This window comes from Coturnix japonica, unplaced genomic scaffold (assembly GCF_054131305.1).
Source record: "Coturnix japonica strain WE unplaced genomic scaffold, WE-NBRP24 Scf048, whole genome shotgun sequence".
NCBI classification, from domain to species: Eukaryota; Metazoa; Chordata; class Aves; order Galliformes; family Phasianidae; genus Coturnix; species Coturnix japonica.
In genome coordinates this window covers 1,274,020-1,294,267 of record NW_028188951.1, presented here as the reverse complement: position 1 = coordinate 1,294,267, position 20,248 = coordinate 1,274,020, and the positions used below count along the sequence as shown (strand labels likewise).

General features: G+C 40.6%; 1 protein-coding gene across 1 annotated transcript in view; it reads left to right on the top strand.

Moving 5' to 3' along the window:
• Nucleotides 1–3,053: 3,053 nt before the first annotated feature.
• Nucleotides 3,054–20,248, top strand: part of SPOCK1 (SPARC (osteonectin), cwcv and kazal like domains proteoglycan 1) — a 254,894-nt gene continuing 237,699 nt past the window's right edge. The window contains exons 1-2 of the mRNA XM_015875879.3: nucleotides 3,054–3,161; nucleotides 3,473–3,640. Of these exons, the coding sequence (XP_015731365.2) occupies nucleotides 3,473–3,640 (168 nt within the window). The 5' untranslated portion in view covers nucleotides 3,054–3,161. The remainder of the gene's footprint in view (nucleotides 3,162–3,472; nucleotides 3,641–20,248) is intronic.

The following is a 20,248-nucleotide window of genomic DNA, read 5'->3' as shown; positions in this document are numbered from 1 at the left end:
GAGGAAATAAATCCCTTATCTGTTAAAATGATACAGTGGTATACGGGAGATACGAAGGGGTGTTAAATCAAGGTCTGTGCCACTGAGTGTACTTTTAAAGTGATATATTTTTAAATCCACTTAAATTACAAGAGCAAAATTTCCCTAATGCAGTAGTGAAGGTACAGAGTAAAGCGCAGAAATGCAATTTAAACCTTTGTTACTGTAAAGATTTTCTTTCTTGAGTGGATGTTAAAAAAAAAAAACAAAGATGAAGAAATACTCCTTACAAGAGGTGGGGAAAACCCATCAATAAACCTCCACTGAAGATTTTCAGGGCTCTACAACAAAGTCTGCAGCCACTGCCTGAAGAGCTATGGAAACAATCAAGATGGTGAAACAGCGAGTCTCGTTGTCATGCAAAGATAACTGGGGGAGGTAGAACCCTTTACATGGCATGTGTATGCTCTTGCTGCTGGCTTTACTTTACTGGGTAGACAGTTGCTTGCTACTGGCTGTGATGTGGGATGAGTTTGGTATGGCTTAAGGGTAAAAAAGAGTGTCTGGCTTCATTTTCCGGGCATCCTTTATTTCATCTAAGGGGAAGTCATCCTGCTTTATTTATGTTGTCTACAATACTGGTGCTGAAGGCTTTCTGTATTAACTGAAAGTCCCGAAGTGCCCTATTAAGACAACTATAGCACTGCTCTGCATGGGAAACATAGCTGGAACTGAGATCTGGCCCTTTATCCTGTGTGTGAAATGCTTTCTGCATCAGATTGTTTCCAGATTAAAGCCTGAACACACTGCAGCACGGGGAGTGTGGCAAGGCATGGCTGCAATTACAACTTCTGATCAAATGATTTACACAGCTCAAATGAATGAGCAAATAATATCCAAAATCAATATTGTGCCACTTCTTACAGCTGAAAGTGAGTTAAATCGTCAGTACTGATAACTTGGAATCAAAGAAGTTTTAACATCCAAAATACCCAACAAGCTGAATTATCCACTATTATCCACTATAGAGAGTTCTTACATTCTTGTACTAGATTTCGGTTATAGTAAAGGATAATAAACAGGTTGAAGGTGAAATGTTGCAGCAAGGAGATAGATTCCTATCAGAGTGCAATAGAAAGTCTGTGTTTTGCTGGATCAAGAAAGATTAGCCATGTTTTATGGAGTAATTAAGAGAATGAAGATGCATTTCTGACACAAATATTGTATGTAAGACTGTAATTACTTTATATGCAATGATTCTGTAGCTTACCATTCAGGTCTTTGACTGGGAAGCATATTAACCTGCTTAATACTAAGTCAACTGTACTGAAGTCACCAAAGGACTCAGTTTGGCCTGCTGTGCTTTAAGAAATATGTTTTAAAGGAGAGATATGATGGAAATATAGAAAAGTAGCACTCCTACAAATTTAGTAGGAACAACGTTCTGCTGCTCTACACAGTCCTGATCTGGAAATACATGGAATAAGGAAACAGTTAGAGGAGGATTAAATTAGTGTAACCTCCAGTGGGATCACAAAAGGAATAACAAGTGTATCCACATAAAACTGGTAAGCACTGATATAGTCCCTTGTCCATAACAACCCTTAAGTATTTGTGAGTAGCAAACAAGACGGTTTGGATTGGATTGAGTTGGGTTGGGTTGAGTTGATTTTGTTGTTTCATTATTTATTTTACTTTATTGCTCCAGTGCAGCGATGTCTGTGTGAGTCAAATAGAGCTGTATGTAGCCTAAAGCTGCATAGAGCTTATAACTGTGTATAACTAAGAAAGGAGAAAGCTTGTGATCACCCTGCCAGTGGAAAGCTCTTTAATCCTTACCTGTCGCTGAAACTAATGCTTATGTAGGAACATCTGTGTATAATGGAAGGATCTTAGAGTGCAATGCTGGACAGCCTTTAGAAAAAATGGTATGGTACAATGCAGAAGGGAAAGCAGAGCAAGGCAGTTAGGCACAGATTTACATCCAACTCTGCAGGGCTTTGGTTTGGATTTCTTCTATTTGTTGTTTTTATTGGGTTATGTTTTGACCTCCTGCAGGCATGTAGCTTTCATTAGAGTGTATGTGCATCGGGGGGAAAATGCAATGGGGGGTACTTATCTGGGTATATACTTGTTCTCTGCTGTTAAAATTAATAAACCTTCATTGGTTTTTTTTTCAGCCCCAGAGGCTTTGATTGTGGTTACGGGTCATTTAGGAACTGTATTTCAAATCAAATCTAGGAACAGAACTGTGTGCTGGGTTCAGTGCACAGATACAGCAGCAGCAGATTGATAAACTTGACCCTTTACTGTGTTATTAAAAATAATAACAGCACAACACAAACTGAACTGTTTGGAAAAGTAGAATTAAGCCCATTTACAGCTTCCTGGGAGACAGAAAGCCATATTCTTACAACAACTTCTGTACTCCGTATCCCTACAAAGACTCAGCAGTAGGTTCCAAGGAGTGCCTTCCTCATAGGCTTCTGTGGATGGATCTGGCAGCAACGAGCGGCACAAAGCCCACCTTGTGCATATGGTGTGGGAGCAGAAACCCCTTGGTGTTGTAGGAGAGGGAATTTAGAAGTCTGGGGCAACTGTCCTGCCTTTGAGATGCCCTTAATTCTGAACATTACGAGTCCGTTGACACAAACAGCCACGTACTACCCAAGGCTTTTTGCGGCTGGTGTTTGCTGGGCGTTCTTTGTTGGTTTGTTTGTTTTTAAGGCCGATTTCATGGCTCTGGCACACTTTAGAGTGTAGCAAGATGCCGGTCCCCAGGCTGTTACCATCCCGCTGCCTCTTCACGACACCTGGATGTCCTGAGGCGGAGCTGCCCCACTTCCCTGCCAACTCACCCGCAGGTGCTTCGCTGGGCACAGCGCGAGCACTTCAGTTCCGCTCCTCACCCGACTTGGGGGTCTTCATCCACAACAACCGCTACGCACTTGGGGGGCGTCTCAACGCCCCGCCCCCCGGTCGCACCGCCGCCGCTCTGCCCGCAGATGGCACCAGACCTCGGCTGCTGCCGCGGACCTCGCTCACGCATCCTCCCGCACACGCCCGCAGCCGCTGACGGAGCCTGGCGGCTGCTGCCGGCTCAACCACCGGCCGCTTCTCCGACCGCAGCCGCACGAAGAGGCGGCGGTGCGCGGAGCTCCGTCTCGCAGCAGCGCGCGGAGGTAGGGGATCCTGCAACGTGCAAAGTTCGCGGAGCTGCCCCCGCGGGTTTTGCTGGGGTTCGGCAGCGCGTTCTTTGCCTTTGGTTGGCGTCTATGCCCGGCCCGGGGTAACGCGTTCCGTCTGCGCTCTCTCCGCTGCTCCCCTCCCTTCAGGGCTGGGCGGTTGGGTGGGTCTCAGCGGAGCTGCCGTCTCCGCAGCCAGAAGTTGCCGAGAAAGGCGAGGGGAGCGAAGCCCGGAGCCGGGTCTCCTCAAACTTCCCCGCTCGAGAAAGCAGCCCCCGCGACGCCTCGCTTCTCTCCTCTGCTTGCAGATGTCGGGGGTGTTGGTCATCGCTGCCTGGTGCTTCCTGCAAGTGGAGAGCCGGCATCCTGAGATCGTCACGGGCAGCAGCAATCACGGCAATTTCCTGGACAATGACAAATGGCTGAGCACCGTTTCGCAATACGATAAAGACAAGTACTGGAACAAATTCCGGGATGTAAGTACGGCTTTGTTTGCCGCGTACTTCGTGTTCGCTTCGTTTGTACGTCTTCGGTGGTGTGGCTGCTGGCTTTTAGAAGGTGTGAGTGGAGGAGAGATGCAGCTTGGGCTGCTGCTTGTGCTGAGGATGCTCGGAGCCGTTTGGGAGCTGGGCAGGCAGTCCCGGCGTTCTTGGTTCCCCCATCGCTCGGTATGCGTGGGGCTCCACGTCGGTCTTATGGAAGCATAACGCTCTTCGGCTCTCCTTCGGGGAGGAACTTTGAGAGAAGTTTCAGTGCCTGCTGCATGAGGGGCTCGTTGACTGTAAATGATGAAAGAATGTGTTTGTGAGAAGGGAATATTTACCGGCTCGAGCCACAAGGTGGTAAACACCGAAGGCTGCTGTTGGGTTTTGGTTCTTTTCTGCCTGTAGGTTTGTCAGAAAGTATTTTATTGTCCATTCAGATCGTGGAGATTTGGGCAGCGGTGTGTGTTTGAAGGATGCAATGCTTTGACTCGGTGCTTTACAGCCTAGAAAATAAGCGTAATTTCAGTATGCATTGCTAGATGTATCTGTTGAAAACAAATCACTTTCTTAACAGGGAGCTTTGAATTTCACTAGTTTGGACACGTTGGGATATAGGACAGAAATCAGACAGAGAATGGAAAATGCAACACCGTGATGTGTGTGACGATTCTGGAGCTCCTTTTGCTTTCGTTGTCTGTCTGTTGAAACAGCTTTGTTGGAGTGCACACAGAAAGGCCTGTGCTGTGTTCCTAACGCTGGACAGGGGAAACGTTGCTTTTGATGATCAGCAGCCTGGGGTTAAATGCTGCATGGGATTTGTGTACCTTGGCTGCAATGTGCCTGTAGGACAGGGAACAGTGTGTAAGTGGCCGGCAGTTCTGGTAGTGCTGTTGTGTAAGTTTGCTGTGTCAGTGGTCCGCTATTTATTTGTTCTCATTTAAGAAGCTCAGGTGCTCTATAATACATTGGAAAGTTAAAGTTGGATGTTACGCAGTTTTCTCCATAGTCTTAACAATACACCTTACAATGCAAAAAGGAAGCTTCAGTTGTTGTAGTTAAATGTTACATAGCTTTGCTTAGCTTATTCTCTCTGTATTCTTCTGTAGTTCTGTGTCTGAAAAAGCATACATTTCAATGTAGCAAAGTATGGATTTATCTGTGGCACCAGTTGTTCTATCAGAACGCGTATTTGCATGCAGTCACTGTGATGACATTCGCCTCTTGGGGCTACTGAAGTTCTCATGTAATAGATTCCTGGAAAAGCCAGCAGAGGAGAGGATGTTAGTTCCTATATCCAACTTGACGTGATGATTTTGTACCATCTGAAATCATAAACTGAAAGAACAACTTCCAAGTTCATAAAAAAATATTTGTAATTAGGGTCAAAAAATATAGCAGGAGACTCTTCACATCTTTCAACACTTTCCTTCCAGATTGAGACTCTGTATTACATTAGACTCATGGAACTCAAAGAGTTGTTTCCTTTTATGGCTTAAATAGATAAATTTAAAGAAAGCTGGAGTTCTTGCAACTTCTCTTCTGATCCCCTTTCCCAAGCGTGACTGTCACAGACATGATTGCTCTTCTTAGGAAGAGGTGGTTGGCAACGCTGTCCTCAGTGAGGGTTCTGGAGCTGGGTGATCATTAAGGTCTCTTCCCACTTAAACCATTCTATGATTCTCTATTCATTAATATTAATTCTTTCATGTTTTAAGGTTTCACAGCTGGAAAAGTCATTTTTAGAGCTGTTAAAAATATGAAGTCTGTAAAGCCTCGAAGTTCCCTCCCATAGGAAGAGCTCTTAAGCCAGTCCTCTGCCAAGCAGAAGCAAGTGATATAAAATCATGCATAACTTCCTATTCAGCTGTTTTAATAGTTCTATTTAATTACTTCAAAACTTGCATGTTATAACTGTGTATGATTACCCATGAAACATTTTATGTGGCAAATTAATAGAGACTGCTAATCATCCTCTAAGCATTTTCAAAGAGAAAATATATAAGCTTGCATACATAATTAAACTTTTAATAACATATTTTCAACCAAAGTAATTTTAGTGTATCATAATCTTCTGTGAGAGCTCTGTGCTCAGAGATGAAGACATGCATATGTACAGTTTCTGCCAGCATGGAAGATACAATAATGACAGCTCGCTTCTTGCAGCAATGCAGAGATGTTATTGGAAGAAATGCAGTTCTGGCTTCATGTCTGAGATATCTTGGGGTAGACTGAATGCAAAGTGCTTCGTGAGAAGACACGTGGCAGAATTAACTAACCTCTATGTATGGCATAGATTAGCATCATGTTTATAACCGTTGAATTGCAGGGAAACTGTTTTCCTATCTTCCCTTCGTTCTCAACCTGTAACTGTGCATTGTTACTAGATGAAATTCGCAGTGTGGGATTTGTGCAAGAATCTGGAGTTTGGAAATAGCCTTTGAACTAATGCCTCCTTGGCATAGACTAAACAGCTGCTACAGAGCAGAGGGCCTTGGCCATAGCCTATGGAGCAGCAGAAGCAATGTTGCAGTAACAATTGTATCTACCTTTAGTAGCTTTCCTAGTTTTAGCTCACATAATATATGTAATGTTGCACAAGTGTCTATATAACTGCATCCTTATGCACAGTAGGAGAATCACTGCACGTATGGAGCTCAGATTTGATTGCTGTAGATGTGGCCACTTTGAACTGTTTGTTGCATGTAGTGTGCATGTGTTGCATGTAGATCTGCATTAATGTTGCACTGCCAGCTGGTTTCTTAACATATGGAAAACAACTGGATGTAAGATTTTAAACTGGGGTTCCCTCATCTTTTTCAGTTACTTTCAAAAATCAATTGGCTGGTCAGCCATGTTGAGGTGTGGTCTGATATGGCCTGATTGGAGAGATCAATTTGTGGCTTTTTGTTTTCTCTTTGTTTGTTTTCTGATGGACGTGTATCTGTTGTATCCACACAATCAGGCAAAATTGTTCAATCTGACTGAATTTCACAATGTAATGGTGCTCTGTAACATTTTCAAAAGGCCACAAAGGATCTCTTTAAAAAAAAAAAACAAACAACTTCACAATATAATCTTTTCATGTGTCCTGACAACCATTTGTGCAATATTTACTTACTTCAATTTTAAAACAAGCAAAGCCTGTTAATGAATACTTAGGATAGTGTGATGGATGTGTTGTGAAGCACTTGCTCTTGAAAACCTTGTAGATGGTCCAGCCATCAAGTTTCAACAGTAGTGTGATGTCTCACTATTGATATGCTTTAAGTATGGCCTGAAATTGATGTTCTTGCCTTCTACCCCATTTTCCCAGTCTGTCATGGGCTTTTGATGCCTCCATCATTCAGTCAAATCTGTCAAGAGAGGTTAGTTGGTTTAAGAGGAGCTGGAGTGCAAATTTAGCACCTGAATATGAAGTGAATCTGTATACATGTAAGAAGTCATACTGCAGCATCTCATTGTGTTCATAGAGGCTCGGCACAAAGTAAAACTCCTCCTAGTGTTAGACCTGTCTTCATCAAGATTATGTGGACACACTAATTCTGTTAATTTTGCTTGAGTTTATGTCTATTACATTATTAATGCTTACATAAATGAGGTGATAAGTTCAGCTAACTATGGATTAAACTGCAAAAATAGAGAAGAAAATAAGCTAAAAGAACTTAGAGGATGTAATACAAACCATATGAGGAATTTTTGTGAGGCTGAAAATGAAGAATACTAACATGTACTGGTTTCAATACATGTTTATGTATGGAAGGTTGCCAGACCATGTCCAAGCATTAACTAAGCCATTTCTCTGAATTTTACTGCTTGCAGCTTCAGTTCAGGCTATCACATTTATACTCCTATACATTGTATGTCCTGAGATGTCTTCAGGCTGTGCTCGCCTAATAAACAAGATGGGAAATATAGATAGATAGATAGATAGATAGATAGATAGATAGATAGATAGATAGATATAATTCCACAAATTTATTGTAGGTAAATAGTTGCATATAAGTATGAGCAGTTATTTGTAGGAGATTAGATAATATATTCGGTTTCTGTTGACATAGACCACCAGCCCCTGATAGAGTTTGATGAAGAAATGATTTTGGTCTTTATTCATGTACAGCACTTGTCTGAGCCGACTGAGTTCATCCTCACACCTGTGCAGAAGTGCAGTATGAGGTCAGTGTGGGGTGGTAAAGCAAATACAGGGCCAGGAATTGAAGGAGATACACTGTTCCAGCGTCGGCACCAGTGGGTTCAGGAACTTTGTTCTGGCTTCTTCATGCTTCTGCACCTGCTTTTCTTCTTGTTCCACTTAACCACTTTCATTTGTTTAGCCCATGATTTGGAACATGTGACAGTGAAATTTGATAGCAGAGTTGGAAAGCCTGGCCAATGTGCAGAAGGATTGGAATACCAAGCAGGTAGGACTTGAAGACCTTGAGAACTCAAGTAACAGAAATGAAATGAAATTTTAAAGTACAAAGCAGAAGGTCATGGAACTGAGAGCTAAAATGAATTTATTCTGGGTCCTGGCAGCTTAGCTTGAAAAAGATGAGAGGGAAAATCTGTGTGCTTTTATTGATTTTCAGTGTTATTCTAAGTAACAAAAGTAGTGCTTCTCTGAAGAGAGGAAATATACTGTAAAAATGCATGAAATGAAAGGTTTTTTTGTTCTGACAAAGAAATAGAATCATACAAAGCATAGGCGAGAATTCTTTAATTAGGAATATTGTGAGCACTCGCAATTACTGAAATGGAAGAGAGATGAATTTTTACAAAGTTGATGAGTGAAATGGCTCATAGTGTCATAGGAAGAGATGATACACGTTGCAAAACTAATTCCGTAAGGGTAGATTTGCTTCAGAAAGTGTTTAGAGAGAGGGATACCAAAAGTAACTTTGTATGAAGTTGAGATAGAAAGTAGAAAACTGCTAACAAAAATAACTTGATTTTAGGATATAAGGACATTAATTCGCTCAGATTTATGGTTCTAAAGTCAATGAGTTCTGTTTCAAAACAGAGCTTGTATGTTAATAGATTATGATACAGTCAGTTGTAATAAGAAAGCTTGGATTTTTTGGATTTTAGAACTCCAGAGACCTTTGAGTTTTCATTCCCACCACTTTGTTTAGGTTAAACCCCCTTGAAGGTGGTTGTTTTTCTCCCTGTCTTCATTTTTTATTCTGGTAGATATCTCAGACACTTGAGTATCAGATGTTGTGGGATTTCTGTTGTCACTTTCACTACAGGTTCATGCTTTCAGTGTGATCTCACTACCAAGGACCTGTTCCAAGATAACACCCAGTACACTCAATGCTGAGGGGAAGCTACTTCATTTGGGATGGCATTTTCTTCTTCTTTGTTTAGGTCTACAGGATAAATGAAGTACTATCTCACCCGCAATTTATTACTATGCTGTTGCATTTTTTATTTTCTTCACCTCAAATGTAATGACAGATTTTCCTTGTGGTATTAGTGATCGATAAATTTATTCCTGGTGAAACCATTCAGGACCTGCAAGTTACATTGTAAGACAGTCATAAAGGAGGGTTACAGTACACTTAAGGAATACCTAATGGATGAATGCATCCTGTCAGTAAAGTGGCTGGGTTATGTAACAGGACATGGGCACCTCAGACTTGCTTCCTAGGAGATTATCATTCCATGACTACCTTTAGATTTAATCGAAGGTGAGGGCTGTATGTCTGGATTCTGGCAGATCTGGACTGAAGAGCAACAGAGTTGAAATATGATTTACAAGTTCACTCAGGCACTAGCATACTTTCTCTCTTAGGGTAATTCTTATTCAACAGGGAGGCAAGGCTGGAATATAAATGTAATTGCAAAGAACAGTTGAGATGCATCTGCCTAAAATGTATGAAGTTTAAAAGAGTAGCAGAATATGAGACCAGATTTGTGCAAATGTAATTCACTGTCTGCTTCTTACAAACAGAACAGACATGCTTTAGGGGAGCTGTTAGGTCTGGCCTTGAACTGGTGATTGAGCACCCGGTGAAGGGGTGCAGCTGGCCCAGCAGGCACAAGCAAATTATTTGCACCTGTGCTCTGCATGTGACTAGAAGGGCTGGACCCAGGGTGGGCTCATATGTGGGTCAGCCACTGAAGGGAGGGTATGCCTGGACCTGGGCTGCTTCCTGAGAGGGTGTGCTGTGTACTTAAAGAGCCCCTTCACCACTGGGGTGCGTACATCTTTCTGTACGTGACTGTTGGCCTACCTGCAAATACTTTGCCTGGTATTGTTAAGAACCTGTCAGAAGCAATTTTGCTTCTTTGCAAGCAGAACATATGCTTACTGATAATGCGTGTCTCAAACTTGACACTTTCCTTCTGCAGTGGAAAGGGGAATAATAATGGCATTTATGTCAGAATAATTAACTTGGGAGGTACAGAGAGCCTACCTTTTTGTGATGAGTTGACATGTATCCACCTTGCCTAGAGTGACCTGTGACTGTAAAGCTCAACAGATCAGTGGAAAACTATGATGTTAGTTTCTGCATTTCAACTTATAACTCCTATAGTTTCCGTGGACTGCAGTAACAAATCATGTCCCTGCTACAAAATCCTGCATATCTGATGCTTTCACTGCTATGTTTTACCAGTTTTTAGAGTAATCGTTCTGGGATTCTACTGCTTTCTGTCAAATACTGCATCTGAGGTTTGAGAACTTGTTTTCTTTTTCACAATGTGTTTATTCAAAGGCCATTCAATTACTTCAAGCATGAATTAAACATCTCTAGTCTAGAAAGTACATATCTGACAGATTCCAAAACAAGGAAGTGGAGTTGACACAGCTAAGTTAAGGTGATGCTGCTGTCTCCAATGTGACTTTCTGTATGTCTGCCACTTTGTTTCAGCTTTCTGTGGGACCTTTTTGCAGCTAAGATATCAACCCTTAGCTCTGAATAATCTATCATCAGGTAGATTAACACCTGTGGTTATCATTTGTGGATTAGCTCTTGCAGGCTGGCAGCTGAAATTGAATTATATATTTGGACTGAATGTCTAATGCTTAATGAGTTTCAAGGTGAAGATATGATTCAAAATAAAGTTTACAGATAAGTAATTGCTAAGCTACCAAAGACAGGCTTTGGCAGGAACCAGAATGGTCTTTATCTGTCACTTCTACAGCTTGGTTTGTAATCCAGGGTAACAGAAAGTCATTCTCATTAAATAGATACAAGGGGGCTTCAATTAATTGTGATTTTGGCTGTCCTTTTAATGAACTTAACGTCATAAATCCACTTAGCTGATTGCTTTCTCCTAGACAGGTAGAAAAATGCATGATTAAAAATTGCAGGTGAAGTAACTATTTCAGGCTGGTTTTCAAGAAGTCTCCATGTATCCTGGTATACCATTGGATTCTGGCAAACACTGGGACTGACAGAGGCGGTGATTCTTGCCTGTCTGTACAGGTGATTTTGTAACTGTCCAATTGGGAAATTTGTCTGTATATGTACACAGTTTAATTAGAAATTTCACTGAATATCTCATTGATAGTTTTATGTACGTTTTATCTTGGAGAACAGTCCTCACCTTTCTGTGCTTGAGTTTCCTTGGCTATTCAGATATCTATCTCAGCATTGTCTCCTAGTACTTTTATACCATCCTCTATGCCTTTTCTTCTTGTTGTCATGGTTGGGCTACTTTAACATGAACAGAAGATCAAAGCAATAGAGGATGCTGCAGTCTCTGATCTGGGAGTGGGTGTGCAGGCAGGAGCAAGGAGGTGCTTTAACTTCCTCCCTGTGGATGCTACAAATGATTATTGCAGTGTTAAGAAATGAGGCTGCAGCAGGAGGGTGCTGAGCTACTTTCTCAAAGGGAAGAGTAGAGAAAATTGTTTTCAAAGTAGTGTTCCTGTTTGTGCTAGAAACGTTGAGATCCTCGGTAGAATGTAATGGTAATTGTTAAATATTAGTAGAAGCAAATTTTAGATGCTTCAGAAATGCAGTGACATTTTATATATATATTTTCACCCCCTGTAACTGCTATGGCTGCTTTCACATTTTCCTGTGCTGTCATCCCAAAAACACGAGATGAAGATATTTTCACTGACTTTCCCTACATTGGTACCAAAATGAATTGCTTTTCTATATTTTTCCAGTATGTTCCCTCTCCATCATATTGCAGGGGATGCAGGGATGTGTACTAGTAATCTTTTCAGATGAAAATTTAACTGTACCTACAAATGTTCATTAAATAAATTGTTCTGAGTTATCACTTCATCCACAACTGCTGTGCTTTGGGCAGCTCCAATTCCTGAAAGAACCCCATTCCTCCCCATTGTCTGTGGAAAAGCCAATTCCTGATGTTCTGTTACATCTGCTCTTTTGTGGCATTCTTTCCCACACAAATTACCAAAGCAATTTTTTGACGTGGTTAGGCATACCAAGTTGTAGATCAAGATTAGAAAGGTGTAGAAGCAGAGGATAAAGCTTGTTTCAGAGTTATCCATCATCCTAATGCCAGATCTAACAACCAAGTTTGTGTCATGTAGTCCCAGAACAGTGCTCTTCTACTGATCTGAATACTATGCTTGAATACAGAGAGATAAAGCTTGACAGTTTCCTTTGGGCATTCTTGCCAGCATCTGACAGCAGTGTTTAGTGGGTTAAATTAATTCCTTGTTTGGTAACGTAAGCTTCATTCAGGGTGTATCTGGGAGAAACTTCATTCATGTTTTCTATGTGAAGCAAGACTAACCAGCCTTCCTGATGTTAAGCTAATGTTTTGTCTTTAAATACTAGGTACGTACAGCTTTCCAAAAACTTAGGTTGATGATATTGCTGAGGTTGGAGGGGAGAGAAGAATAGGAAGGGATTTGGAGAGGATACATCTGCAAACTGTTATCTGCTGCTGAGTGTCCTGGTGGCTCTCGCCTGGGTAGCAACTGTCCTTGTGAGCTTCTGGTAGCCCCTACTTACAAAGTGTTTGTGATTCTGGGCATGGTTGTGAAGATTCTCTTGCTGAGTATACGTAAAATGTTTTAGACTCCAAGAAGCCGTAGTTGGCTTATTGTCAGATGAGAAGCTGTAAACATCTGCCTCTGTGGTCTTCCTATTGTGGGACTTATTGTGTGGTAAGTGCTATTGGTTTTAATGTGATAAACCACACTGATGCATTGTGGGTGAGATACATGTGCTTTAACGAGTGTTTTCCTTGCGGTGTATTTGTGGATATCTGGAGCATTCGTAATTAACAGAGGAACAGATGGCAAAATCTTGGTTTAAAACAGAACATCCACTGAATGAATGATCATGCGCTGCTGCAAGTTCATTTGTGAAGCAGTTACTTGGTTCCCTTGGATGGTGCTCTAATACAGCTGAGAGTAAAGAAGGAAGGATCTTTGTAACAGCTGGTGAAGTCCAGTGTGTGTGTAGGACCTCTATAAGGCAGGACATTCAAACATCTCCTGGATGCTAATTTCTCATGTAGCATGAGGATGATTTTCAAACAGTTATTGTTCTACATAAATGAATTGTGCTATGTCTTCATATAGAAAGCAAATAGAGTGAAGCATCTGTAAGATTTTCTTCCTGTCCTTATTTCCATGCAGATGTGCACAATTGTGTCATCTGCTAAAATGTAGGGAAGCATCATAATGTAGCTTATTATCATAAAAACTTGTTGTATTTTGCTGGTGTACTTTCAACTTCAGAGTTGTGCTGCAGTTTTTCAAAGCTAGGAAACATGAGAAGGTTTTGTCAGCATTTCACCATGACACTTGTTTCACGTTGAAAGCCAGAGGGCAAAAGAAAGTGATTTCTTTTGGTCCATGTAATCTTTTTAGAAAGCAGAGATAGACCTGCAGGCAGGAGCTCTGAGATTTATATGAGGTAAAGCTTGGAATGATGAGATCTCAGATGTAAGATCTGATTGATTACCTAAGTGATATGTTTCTCTGAATTCAGAAGTTAAAAACAGTTGATGTTCAGGAGAGCAAAAGCAAGGGGAACAACAGAAGGCTGCTAGAGGAAAATACTGTAAATATACTTTTCATCAATGAAGGAAAAACATGATATTTCTCTCTCCCAGAGGTACTGAATGGGTTATTGCAGCCAGCCAACTAAGAGACCAAACCTTTAAGGATAAATGAAGCCCTGTTAAAATGTTTATCTCTGTGAGATGACCTGTGTTTACCTTTGTCACGGTGAATTGGGCAGTCTCTTTGTCTCTGAAACTATTTTATATCCTTCTTTATACCTGCAGACTGCATGAACGTGGACCTAAAATACTGTTTTCTGTAAAAACAGTAGTGCCATTTCCTCTGTTTGGAATTGCTATTACCTCTAAAAGTGTGCTGTGTGCTTTAGGCAGTATCTGTAACATCCAGTGAAATGATGTTTGATAGCTTGCATTTTTTCTCCATATTCTGAACTATAAATTTCAATGTGTCATGTACTGTATTTTCTTATTCCATCATAAACTCCCTGTATCTTCTCACAGTGAGTGCTTCATGGGATAAGTAGGCAGCTTTGCTTCTGCTAGAAAACTTTATCTCCAATTTTTGTGTAAAACTGACATGTGGGATGTTTCCAGTATGAATGTTCACGTTTTTATGTGTTTGCCATATATCTTCTCTGTGGGCACAATGTCCAGCTTCTCACCTGGTTTATTTCCCAGTTTCGCCTGGCTGTACATCTGCTTTGTGCCAGCCCTGTAATATCAGAGGAGATGACTTTCTCTAAGAGGTACCATGCCTGGGGAGAGCTGGCAGAAAGCTGTATTCTGCTGGAGCCTGTAGGCTGTTAGGAATCTCTAACCAGGGGCATCACAGCAATAGTTTCTAGTCACAAATTCTTGGCTTCAGAGGTAGATGTTCCTTAATATCTGAAATATGGAATAGCAAGATTTATCACCCTACTTGCAGCTTCGACTGTCTTGAAAGGCTGAAGAATTATATAGCATTCCCTGTAATGACAGAGTTTACTGTTACCTGCTGAGTTGCAGAATTGTTCCTTTCACATTAGACTATAACTTGCATTGATGTGGCTGTAAGGAATAAGGAAGAAACAAAGACATCCTGAGTGTCCCAGCAGAGTAGTATTTAGGACTGTATTTATTGACTGGCTCCAAGTATTTTGATATAACATGGGAGACATACCACAAGAAGTTACAAAAGGTTGGATACCTGACTTGTTCTTTTTAAAAGTATCATTAAGTTACTCTCTGCAGCAGCAGAACATGAAAAATATGCCTGGCACGATGTTATAGAAAGCCATATGAAATCTGAAGTCAGGGAGTAAACAGCTCTGCTAACACTTTAGGGGAATGACAGGAGGGAAAACAAAAAGCAATTTAATAAAGCAAAACATTTACTGCACAAAAAGTGTTCCTTTATGGGGGGAGGGGAAATGAGAATTGTTGACTACTTTGTTCTCAAACACTGTTTATAGGTTGAATTCCTGATTTGGAGGGATGTCTTACATTCCTGAGCTTTCTGGCAAGGTAAATGTATGGTTCAACTTAAACCATGAGCATTTACACCCTGCTGTGATCATCCAGTTCTTTCATTCCTCCTTTGTTATGTGTCAGCAGCAGTGCAAGCCCTTTATCTGTTCACCATTTCTGAGCATAACTTTTTATTGGGCCTATACACAGACTGCATGGGTAGGAGATGGGTCGTGTTGTTCTTCTTATGCCTACATAGAATACATCAACTGTCTTGGCTTTTATCTGTCTTCTAGTTCACCACTCCATGTAAATCTGTCAGTGATTTCAATTCTGTGCTCAGTTAAGGGTATGCGGTGTGCAAACAGGAAAAGCTGTAAAGGTACAAAGTAGCTCTTCCTTTCTTTCAGCTGCATCGTTTGGATTAAATGGCTTTACTTTACTTTTCAGTGTTTACTTTCTGAAATAACAGAGCGAGATACATGGATTTATAGTCTCTAAAGTCTCTACCTTACTGAATATTAAAAAAAAGGCTGTTTTCTATAGACACGCCTTAGTGTTTCAAAAATTCATAGGAAATTCCCTAAAGTGAAGCCATGGGAGCTATTGCTGTAATTTGGATAATAAAACCAGTAAGCAAAGGTCAGGCTAATCATCTTGGACAGCCTTGCTTAATAAATGAAATACCAGCCAGTGTTAAAAAGTATCCAGCTGATGCTGCTTTCATCCCTATACAATTGGCAATGCTCCTGGGTTGATGCCTGAGAGAGGTTTGGTACTTGGCCTGGATATGACTGCACGTAAGTGGACTAGGCCACTAAATCATTTGGCATTTCTGACAGTTGTATCCCAGAAGAGCTCTGGGATTTCTGCTTGTTGCAGCTGTGTAGTATAGGTGCTCTGGGGGAAGAATCCTGATTTTCTCCATCTAATTGAAAGGGATCTTTATTTTATGTCTGGTGACCAATTCTCTGACTTGTACTCAATTTGGTGACCATTTCATACTTAGAGTCTCCGGTAAAACAAATAGGATATCTTCCTGCTCTGTGCAAGGTTAAGCTAGTATTCCTGAGAGAGCTGCTGCTAGTAGGGCTTATCCTTCAGGTTACGTTTTCTCCCTTTGGAAACACTAAAACACCTCACTGATGTTATTTGAAATATATAGTCTTTAAATATTCATTGACTACATAAGGGTAGATGGTGTGTTTCCTGAGATTTAATTCATAATAAATCTGGTACATGCCTTAGGTAAGGAAGTCTTAGTGGAATCAAAGCATCTTGGGTTACAGGATCTGGATTCATTATGGATGAAAAGAGGATAGATAAGATGTCTGCAGGCTGTTGATGTGAATTGTCCACTTGTCCAGCTGGTCTCTTGGCTAATTTGAACAGCCTGTAAAGATATAATGGCTGCTGGAGAGGAAGAGATCTTAGCTTCTTTAATAATTAATAAGCCACTAGACAGTGCTGTTTCAGAACCATCAAAACTGTGGGTCTCTAGAGCTCTCTTCAAACAAGGACTTGACTTCTGTCGCTTGCATAAGACTCGACCAAGCATTGACACACAGTGTTTTCCAAGTATGTCCTTTCTGCTCCTTTAGACTTGCTGCATTCTCTGATTGGCTGGAAGCCACTTGCTCTTATCTCTGAAGTTGACTTTAAGAAGGACCTCAGTTCTCAAGGCAAAAAAAGAACTCTAAAGGATTTCTCCTAAAAAAGGTTGTTAGCAGGCATACTCAAAAATAAATGTCTTCTCTCCTTCCCTGTCCCCACTTTCCTCAGTGAGCTGAAGGACAGCAGTTGGTTGAATCATCCATCTGAGTCATACAAACAACTGTCATTGTTAGATGTAAAGATGAGCTAAGAAGCTGTCACTTGCTTGGGAGCATTTTTATTTTTGACTCACTTGCCCAGTGAGGGGGGAGTTTCTTTTCACCTCCTTTCACATGCAGAATGATGGAGCCATGTGTTCTCCTGGCTATAAGCTTTACTTCTGGAAAAAAAAAAAGCCATGTGGTCTCCTGTCTGACTTTGCTTCTTCATTCTTATTCTGTTTACTGTTTCCTCACTCTGTCATCATGGTTGTCTTTCCTCTTTGCAGTTTATCAGTGTTAATCCTTCTCACCTCCCTTGTTGTAGTTATCTTTCCTATCTTCTTCCATTATCCAGGTCCCATGAAATTCTGCTTCTAAATATTGCTGTCCAGTAAATCACAGCAGCATGAACTTCCTTCCACCAAAGTTATGGTGTTGTGGTCAGTCTGATTCTGATCGTACGTCTGGTTCATTGAGAGCTGGTGTATATCCACCACTATCCACTGCAGGGTCACGGTACATGAAGAGAGGATGCCACTGCCATAAGATGACAGAACCTCTGCAATATTATGCTAATTTCTGTAGCCACAAGTGCTAGGTGGACAATGTTGGTATGTTATATCTTCATACCATGCCTGAAGCTTTATACAAATTGCTGTTTATAATGAAGTTAAGTGCTTGCACTGATAAAGCTTTATCATGTTCAGATTGAAGATAATGCTTCATCATATTTCAAAAATACATAATAAGTATTCCCCCAGGTTCCCTTATCTTCTTCCTGGAAAACCATGGTTCCTGCTTATCTTATCTCTTACCCATTGAAACAGTTCCTGAGAACCTGACAAAGTTCAGTGTGAGGTGTATCACTTCCTTTTATTTCCAAGAAAATCCACCGAGGTTCTTACACTTCAGCTACTGACCATCCTGTAGCCAAAGCCTTTTGTGTGCTCGTTTTTCTCTCTGTGCTCAGACCCAGTGTAACCAAGAGACTTTGGTAGATCCCAGTAAGCTGTTCTAGAAGGAATTGTGCTCCACCCATTGTGAAGTGGCGGAAAAATGAATTCTCTTCCTATTCTTTATATTCTGTTAATTTTTCTTACTGTTCTTATATTGGAATCTTGTATTGGAATTTTCACAGATGTTGGTGGCATTCACATTTAGTGATGCATTTCTTTATCTGGTGGCTGACATTTGAACCCCAATATGTAGTTGCATAACTGGAAACTTCAGAAGCTGTTTTCACTGAAAAACTATTAATTTTAAGGTAACTTATTCAGTCCTCGCAGAGAGATTTTGTTCACATCAGAGAACTTGTTTGTGTTTAATGCCATAAAATATAGATCAGTTACCAAAAAAACCCAGATGTGTTTAAATCCTATAAACAATATTTTGGAAAATCCTCCAGTGACTGCTTTGTTTTCTAAGACTTTTGGAAATCATGACATACTTTGCCTGCCTTTAAAGTGCTGCTGTCCGCAGGATGAAATGTAGCAGCTGGTCTTACACACACAAGTTAACCCAAAGTGACCCTGTAAGGCTCAGCATCTGACAGAATCACAGTGTGAACCTGTAAGGTTGCGGGCAGACCCTGAAATAAGCAGTAGAAAGTGCTGACAGTTCTGAGTAAACGACTGAGATGGGACATTGTGGATCATGGTTGTGCATTTTACTTTGGGGGTTACAAAAATTCACACGATGTATTTTGTCAGATCAGTTTTATTTTGGATTTTAATTTGTCTTAAAATTGAGCTTGTCTTCTGTTTGAGCGGGCTCAGTAGTACTCCCTGAACCCACCTCAATGGCTTTCATTATAGGTCCATTTCAGAATGACAAGGTGACTGAATTTTCTTTTCCATTTCAGTGTTGTTGAATTCTGAGTGCTGGCAGCACTGAAATATTAGTCACTGACGGGGATTAGCTATTATTTTCAAGAAGACTTTTGACATCTTGGTCCTTTTAAGCTTTCACCTTAAACAAAACTGAACCACTCTTAATAGTTGCCTTTGTTCTTGTTTCATGGTTGAACACTTCTGTTTCTGATGTGCAGCTCTCTTGCCTGTGTTGCTGATCAAGATGAAATAAAATTCCTATTTCTGAACTCGAACCTCTCCGTGGGTTTTCAAACTTTTTAGCCATCTGTAGATGTTTGTTATTTGTAGTTTTTGAACGTCTGTTGTTTCAGATTGGCCGACTTCTCTGGGACCAGAATTTCCAATTTCTGTTTAGTGGTGCCATTATTTTCCCATCAAAATGTTGAACCTCAGTCATTAACTTAAAGCCTCTTTCCTTTTGAAGAGAAGAAAATAATGAAAAAAAGCCTATTTTTCTACAACATTTTCAGCCTATTGCTGCCTAACGTAGTAGCCTTAAGTCAAAACGTATAGGTGCAGACAAAAAGACAATTTCAAGTAAGAAAACAGGGAAATCATCCAAATTATTGTTCAGCAATTGTTCAGTGGCACAACTCTTATTTAATGTGAGCCCTACTGCTGTGACTGCTGCCTTCCCATTGAGCTGTTACTGGTAGCTCTGAATTGTCTGCCCTGGTCAAATTATTATATATTAAAAAAAAATTAAAATCAGATGTTTCTCAATTACAGATGCTGGTGGTTGTATTTTTTTTTTTTTCCTGTTCTTTGGGAAGAAAATATTATTAATTCAGATTTTACAAATGGCCAATTTCAGTTGCCACTTAAACTGCCTTATTTTTATGGATTTTTTTTTTCTTTTTAATGTTTTTTTGGCTCCAAATGGGTATGAAGATCAATACTCCCTTTCAAACACAATGTGTCGGATGATCTTGGTTTCCTTTTTCATTTGAAGTCACTGTTCTCTGTTAATGGCAGTCATCGCAACTGGGCTCCTCTACTCTGTAGAGCAAAAGTGGTTATGTACAAACTTGGTCTGAGGCAAAAGGACCTTCACACATAGGGTCGAGTGAGTTCATATTTCTGATTCAACTTAAGCAAATATGGAGGGGATGTAGGGGAAATTCAGAGAAGATAAACTTTTTAATAGAAAGTCAACAATTGTTTCTGGACTTATGCAAGTGTAATAAAACGAGTATTAGTCACAGACTGAGATGTGCAGTATATTCAACCATCTCTACTTCTGCTGCAATAACAGCACATCTAATAGGGAAGGATCACTATGCTGCCCACAGAGAATCAGGAATATGTGGTTGTAATCCTGAGTGTCAATTTGCATACATTAAGAAACAGGGACTCTGAGTAAAGGGCAGTTTCAGCATATAAAATTTCACCATCTTCTGGGATGTTCAGATGTTTACTTTGTAGCAATTTATAATTCTCTACGCTGAGAATTATGTGGTTCATTTGAATTTCTACCTTTCTTATATCCATTTTTCTCCTCGTTA